The sequence below is a fragment of the Triticum aestivum genome, chromosome 3A (genome assembly GCF_018294505.1).
Source record: "Triticum aestivum cultivar Chinese Spring chromosome 3A, IWGSC CS RefSeq v2.1, whole genome shotgun sequence".
Classification (NCBI taxonomy): Eukaryota; Viridiplantae; Streptophyta; class Magnoliopsida; order Poales; family Poaceae; genus Triticum; species Triticum aestivum.
Window position 1 is genome coordinate 427,467,583 of NC_057800.1, and position 7,139 is coordinate 427,474,721.

Consider the following 7,139-nt stretch of genomic DNA (forward strand, 5'->3'; position numbering starts at 1 on the left):
CTCCCTCCTCCTCCGCCCTCTCCCCTCGCCCCTGCCCCCTCGCCGCCGGCCGCCACCAGCCCCCGCGTCCGTCTCCTTCCCTCGCTCCTGCTACCACCGCCGCCCCCCGCTCCCCCTCCGCGCATTGGCCGCCGACGGACCCCAGCCTCCCCCCTCTCCGTCCCCCGAGCCTCCCGCGGCGGCTGCGGCGGCGGCCGCTCCGGAGGCGGAGGTCGACACGGGCCCCGCTGCCCAGGACGGGAAGGAGGAGCTCGAGGACCTGGTGGATAAGGCTAGGGTTTGGGCCGTGGCTTTCGCGGCCCCGGTGGTCGAGGCGGCCAAGAGGTTTTTCGACTGGGTGGTGTCTGGCGATTGGATGAGCTGGTGGCCGTTCTGGCGCCCCGACCGACGCCTGCAGCGCTTGATCGATGACGCCGACGCTCACCCCAAGGACCCTGCCAAGCAGAGCGCGCTGCTCCACGAACTCAACAAGTTTAGGTGCGCTCCACGACAACGATTCTTTGATGTTTTCTGACGAGTCAACTCAAATGGGTGCTGCTTTGGAGACATTTGGAAAATGTGTTTCTTGGTGGCTGAGTATCAGGGGATTACTTGCTAATCCATAGGGCTGGACTATTGACTTACCTAATAACAGGTCGCAACCAAGTTTTAAGAAGTTATCAATTCTAGCTTTTCTGATGTTGAATGGATTCTGGATCCATGATAAATATGTTTTTTTACCAATTTAGCATTACGCAATCGAGTTCATTAGTCATTCATTAGTTCAAGTTTGCGACCATTACTTTGCACAATCTTAAATCTAGGAAACCGTGAAATTTGTAGCTAAATAGCCAAATTCAGTGGCATTTGGTTTCATGGCACCTAAATAATGCTGTGATTGATACGTGATGTGGAACAATGTACTTTTCCTGCTATCTTTTGATGCTACTGAAATAATTAATTGGAATGGCAGAAACAGGTTACTTGTTCCTTTTGTTTTTCTTTGCACATTGCATTGTGGTCCAGTGTCCTATTTATATAGATTTTAAAGAATGATGTGGTTCTTAAATTCCATCTTGGCAGCCCAGAAGATGTCATCAAAAGAATCGAGCAAAGAAGTCATGCGGTAGATAGCAAGGGGGTTGCAGAGTACCTTCGAGCTCTTATTCTCACCAACGCTATAGCTGATTACCTACCAGATGAGCGGTCTGGGCGTTCAGCAACGCTACCAGCTCTGGTAATTTTCCTTTGCAAGCCTATCGTGTATGTCAGTCAAGATTTCACATTTTCCTACTCAGTCGATGCAGCTTGAAAACTATCCTGCTTATGAACTTGGTGAGATTGCCGACAATATGGCACTTGATGAAATTCCATTATGTCCTGGTGCTGAAATACTTCATTTTTCTTACTCTTCTTCTGGTTATTCAAGAAAACAATGCATAAATTGAGATACTCGGTTCAATCAACGCTGTTTCAGTTCTTCAGTATATTTCTATCATCTTGAACAACAAAAGCTTAAAGCCTCTATTTTTAATGTACTCCCTCCGATCCATATTTATTATCGCTGATTTTTGCATAAATTTTCCTCCTATCTCGTTTATTTGTATATTGTCATATTTTGAAATATTAGTCACCATGTTGTAACCCACTCTTTGGCTTATATACATTTACGTCAGTAGTTGCAAGAATTGAAGCAACGTGTATCTGGGGAGGACAAGCCTTTCTCGAATCCCGGGATATCTGACAAGCAACCATTACATGTAGTAATGGTAAGTTCGCTCAACCTTCAGAGTATGCCAATATGGGGCAGTTATTGCTTTCACCATATGATCCCAATAATGTTTGCCTATCTGTGCCATCATTAGGTTGATCCTAAAGCTACTGGTAGATCAACTCGGTTTGCTCAAGAGATTTTCTCGACTATCTTGTTCACAGTTGCTGTTGGATTTATGTGGTATGCTCAACCTTCCATAAGTCATGACTCTAATCTCTGGAGCTTTTAAATATGTCATCTATTGGTTCATGTTTATGTCAAGCTTCTATATTTTGTTTTCTTGCTTGTCTTAATGACTCTTTAAGGTTAACTAGGCTGTATTTGCCTTGAAGTTCCTTGCATAGTGCAGCGGAGATTTAAGTTTCATGATTTAAGGTTTCAAACAGGAATTCTGATACCTCTGTTCCTGGTGTTTCAAGTCATGCATTGTTTGTGCCATAGCCGGAGTTGTTATGCCAATAGTTGCTTCCTGTGATAATATGTCTATAGACAGCTTGTTGAAGTCCTGTTATATTTTCTGTTGGACAAACCCATTTCCAGTCCTTATTCGATGGACAACTGTTTGGATTAGTTTTTGGTTTACTTGACAGAGATAAACTCTGTTTAATCTTGAGCATCTTTTTTATGTCAGTTTCTTGTAGTAATCAAACATTTTGTTTCAGGGTAATGGGTGCTGCTGCGCTTCAAAAGTATATTGGTAGCCTAGGTGGAATAGGCGCATCAGGTGTCGGTTCCAGTTCATCATATTCTGCAAAAGAGTTGAATAAGGATATAACGCCTGAGAAGGTGTGATATGATGATGTCTTGTTCCACTGTCAGTTGTGCAAAAATACAATTACTGGGTGCATTTCATGTTTCCTTTTATTGTATATATGCCTCATTGGCTGGGTACAATTGCTCAGTGCGAAAATGAGAGTAAACATGTGTATATTCCGCATGATCCCTTTATACTGTTTTATATGCAGAATGTGAAGACATTTAAAGATGTCAAAGGCTGTGATGATGCAAAGAAAGAACTTGAGGAGGTTGTTGAGTATCTAAGGAATCCTATGAAGTTTACTCGCCTCGGTGGAAAGTTACCAAAGGTAATTTGTTCTATATCAATCTGCAAGATACATTTTCAATCTGCTATGTACTTTGCTGTATGGGATATACCAGATATACATCTTTGTAGGGCAATATATATTTTATGGAATACTGGTTCAATAGAACCTTTATATAATTAAAAATGTGTTTTGTAGGGAATACTTTTAACTGGAGCTCCAGGAACTGGGAAAACGCTGCTTGCTAAGGTACAATTTTCCTGGAAGAATAATTTGTTGCTTCATGTATTTTGAACTGAGTAAAGAAACTCATCAGCCCAGCCCTTGCTGTGCTTTGTACTTGTGTTTCTACATTAAAAAAATATGTTTCTCTGTTTAGCTTTCAAAACCAAGTCTTCTATTATCAGGCGTTTCTAGCTATTTGCTAGTCAGTTCCTTGGTAAATGCATACCTTACTAGAGCTACCTTTGTGATTTAGGCCATTGCTGGGGAAGCTGGTGTGCCGTTCTTTTACCGAGCAGGTTCTGAATTTGAGGAAATGTAAGATCTCTTCTATTAGGATATTGGACTTATATTTTCCTTGTATATTTGGTGGCCTTAGAGTGCTAACTGTGAATTTCAAAATTTGCCTATGTGCCGCAATTCGTTGCATGACCTCAGAATTTGACTTTCTGGCATTGTACATTGCATGTGCTGCAATTTGAGATCATTCTGGATTTATGTCGAAGCACTACTGAGATGATATTTACTAGGCATGGATGAGTCAAGCTAGTGAAGCATTTGTAATTTACTAATGGAACTACCTTAAGTTGTATCCCTATCCCACTTTCATGTCTTCTTGTTTAATCAGAATTTACTGACATTGTATCTTGTCAGGTTTGTTGGTGTTGGTGCTCGTAGGGTGAGATCCTTGTTTCAAGCTGCAAAGAAAAAGGTGCTTTACCCTTCTCTTCCGTTGCCTGAGCTTAGCTCCAGCATTTCCTTCTATAAATTGAGCGCTCTCTGCGCTGTTTTAGCTTACGGGAAATGCTCAATTGTGATTCCCTTTTCATCTCCTCTCAACAGACAAATTGGTGAAGCTTAATTTGTTTTATCAGTGAAAAATGATGTACCTTCGTAATGATAATATCTTTTGTGTGAGTAACTTTTTACTGTTCCTTTTTACAGGCACCATGTATTGTTTTCATTGATGAAATAGATGCAGTGGGATCAACTAGAAAACAGTGGGAAGGCCACACAAAGAAAACATTGCATCAACTTCTTGTTGAGATGGATGGTTTTGAACAAAATGAGGTAACATTATCACATAAGTGAACAAAGTGCTGTAGAACTTTGTCTAACCCTAGTTTACAATCGATATGTACAGGGAATAATAGTAATGGCTGCGACAAATTTACCAGACATTCTTGATCCAGCACTTACGAGACCTGGTAGATTTGATAGACATGTAAGTTTTCTTGAGTAGTTTTTTTTATCTTCACAACCATTATCATCAATTCTTTTTTTATATAGAACAGCAATTACATATTGATTTATTGTAATTATTTTTGTATAAATATGTAATTTCATTTAGTTCTGCTGGTATTGGTTACTAGATTGTTGTCCCTAGTCCTGATGTGCGAGGACGCCAAGATATTCTGGAGCTCTATTTGCAAGACAAGCCTGTGGGCAGTGATGTGAATGTCAATGCAATCGCCCGCAGTACCCCTGGCTTTAATGGGGCTGGTGCGTACAACTTTCCTTTGTATTATCTCAGCGAAATGATAATTGTAGCATTACATCATCTAAGCGTGTGGACTATGGGGTGTTTCTAGCGATAGGATAGTGTTTTTTCATCAGCAGCTGGATTCCTATTCTTTTTGCTGCGTCACCATTTTATTAAGTCCTAACTTGTAACACTTATAAATCCATGGCATTCCACGTATTTTCCATTAGAATAAAATAATAAATGTCTTACCTAAGGTGCTATAAAATTTGGCAGCAATATTTGTGCTGTGGTGGTGAGACTCATACCGACTCATCTTTTTTCCTTTTAATGTTAGACCTTGCGAACCTGGTAAACATTGCAGCAATTAAGGCTGCTGTTGAAGGTGCTGACAAGTTGACTGCTTCACAATTGGAGTTTGCCAAAGATCGTATCATCATGGGAACTGAGAGGAAATCAATGTTCATCTCTGATGAATCAAGAAAGGCATGCTTGTTCAAGTTGTTTTTCCTTTTTCTTAAGCACGCTTGAACTAGTAATTGTAGCATCCATGTCTTTGAAAATTTTAAACTGAAGAAGATGTGAATTTCTGCACTAACTAGTTTTGTTATTTTTTGGTTCTTTAGCTTACTGCCTACCATGAAAGTGGGCATGCTATTGTTGCACTCAATACCAAGGGTGCTCATCCCATTCACAAGGCAACTATCCTGCCTCGTGGATCTGCCCTTGGAATGGTTACACAACTTCCCTCACAGGATGAGACTTCTATCAGCAAGAAACAACTCCTGGCACGTCTTGATGTTTGCATGGGCGGAAGGGTTGCTGAAGAGCTTATATTTGGGGAAGAAAATGTTACTACTGGTGCCAGAAATGATCTTCATACTGCAACAGAGCTCGCTCAGTATATGGTGAATATTTCATCCACTTAGATTGTTTATTTTCTTGTTAGATGTATCTAATGTCACTTGACTGGCTGTGTAGGTATCAAACTGTGGGATGAGTAATGCTATTGGTCCTGTGCATGTAAAAGAACGACCAAGTGTTGACATGCAATCAAGAATAGATGCAGAGGTACATTTCCACTGGTCTTATGATTACAAATTCATTTTTTCTAGCATATGACCACTGACCAGTATAAGCTAGCGACCTGTATGATGTGCTTTTGCATAATCTATCGGTATACCGAGCTATTGGCCACATCAGGAACCTCTCTTAAACTCCACTTACCAGAGGGTAGTTACTGTTTCTCTCGCATTTGTCTCATCATCATATGGCCTTGCAGGTGGGCAGACTCCTAAGAGAAGCTTATGAACGGGTGACACATTTACTGAAGAAGGTTTGCTTCTCAACCATGACGCCTTTTGCCAACATATTTATTTTTTTGGTTAACTCAGTGTTGACTGATCCAAGTTTATTTTCAGCATGAGAAGCAATTACATGCTTTAGCGAATGCTCTGCTGGAGCGTGAAACTCTGACGGAAGATGAGATCAACAAAGTAGTTCATCCCTACCAAGAAGAACCACAGCTTCCCTTCCAAGAAGAAGCCTTTGCGCTAACTTAGACATATTACCTTTTGTTGCATCAAGGTGGTAGTTTCCACTGTAAATCCGTGTACAGTAATTGGAAAGTCATTACTCACCATTTTGCGAAGGGGGGTAAACTTGGGTGCATTTCCTTCTCAGCACCATTAGGCTGGCATGCAGGAAATTGAAAGATGAGATTATCGGAGGGTGTTGCATGATTGTGAGCTATTGCCATATCTGTAACGTGGCGAGACTCACCAGAGCCTGCTTTTTACCCAACATGGAGCCCCTGAGCTGAGAAGTGCATCATACTTGGTTTAGATAGGGAAGCGATACAGATGTGACATTTCATATTTTGGATTCTAGATTAATTCTTCTTTTCAATTCTATGCCTCACCATTGTTTAAAGGAAATCGCACATACAACTGTCTCATTCTATTGCGTCGTAACATGTTACACGGATGTGGTCAATTATTATGTCTGGCATGTTCCGTTTTGGTTTTCTTTTTCAGAAACTTGCTGTTCAAAACTGCAAGTACTGTCTTTTTAGTTTTTACCCCAAGGCAGTTTCATATGTATTGATGTTGTAAAAGGATGTAAGCAAACAAGCTCTGTGATTCGGCAATAGAAAAGGGGGTGCAGGCTTCAGTAACGTGAGGCTGAGTGCCTATGGAAACGGTTTCTACCCTGTCTGCTGTGAGTCGACTAGTCGTTTATATTCAGCCAGGAAGCATTGAAGAGTGGCGAAAAGATTGTAGTGAAGTTCTCCAAAAAATCCAGAGGATACATATGGCCATGTTACAAAACAGAAGGATGTTTATAAAGTGAGAAGTGCATATTTCAACTCTGCATTAATGTCCTAGTTTAATTTAGAGGTAAATACCTGACGGTGGTACAACTTGTGTTGGATGATCAGTTTAGTGCTAAAAGTTGCAAAATACATGTTTTGAGTGCTTGAACTTGTGTGGAAGGGCAAATACGGTGCTATCTTTGGAATTGATTTGCGGACGACTTTTTAGGGTCAGCAAATCTACGACACCCTTATCCTATGTTTGTTGTTCATGTAGGAGTTTGATCCAAGAGTAGTTGAGCATTGATCCTCATCCTATGTTTG

The 7,139-nt window shown here is 41.0% G+C and overlaps 1 protein-coding gene across 1 annotated transcript in view; it reads left to right on the plus strand.

Moving 5' to 3' along the window:
* Positions 1-6,409, plus strand: part of LOC123061494 (ATP-dependent zinc metalloprotease FTSH 9, chloroplastic/mitochondrial) — a 6,873-nt gene extending 464 nt beyond the window's left edge. Inside the window, exons 2-18 of the mRNA XM_044484617.1 lie at positions 1-477; positions 1,063-1,216; positions 1,659-1,748; positions 1,845-1,933; positions 2,416-2,539; positions 2,719-2,838; positions 2,995-3,045; positions 3,275-3,336; positions 3,673-3,730; positions 3,964-4,089; positions 4,163-4,243; positions 4,392-4,521; positions 4,839-4,987; positions 5,128-5,409; positions 5,483-5,572; positions 5,784-5,837; positions 5,923-6,409. The exon at positions 1-477 is cut by the window's left edge and continues 3 nt beyond it. Of these exons, the coding sequence (XP_044340552.1) occupies positions 1-477; positions 1,063-1,216; positions 1,659-1,748; positions 1,845-1,933; positions 2,416-2,539; positions 2,719-2,838; positions 2,995-3,045; positions 3,275-3,336; positions 3,673-3,730; positions 3,964-4,089; positions 4,163-4,243; positions 4,392-4,521; positions 4,839-4,987; positions 5,128-5,409; positions 5,483-5,572; positions 5,784-5,837; positions 5,923-6,063 (2,278 nt within the window). The 3' untranslated portion in view covers positions 6,064-6,409. The remainder of the gene's footprint in view (positions 478-1,062; positions 1,217-1,658; positions 1,749-1,844; positions 1,934-2,415; positions 2,540-2,718; positions 2,839-2,994; positions 3,046-3,274; positions 3,337-3,672; positions 3,731-3,963; positions 4,090-4,162; positions 4,244-4,391; positions 4,522-4,838; positions 4,988-5,127; positions 5,410-5,482; positions 5,573-5,783; positions 5,838-5,922) is intronic.
* The last annotated feature ends 730 nt before the right edge of the window (positions 6,410-7,139 follow it).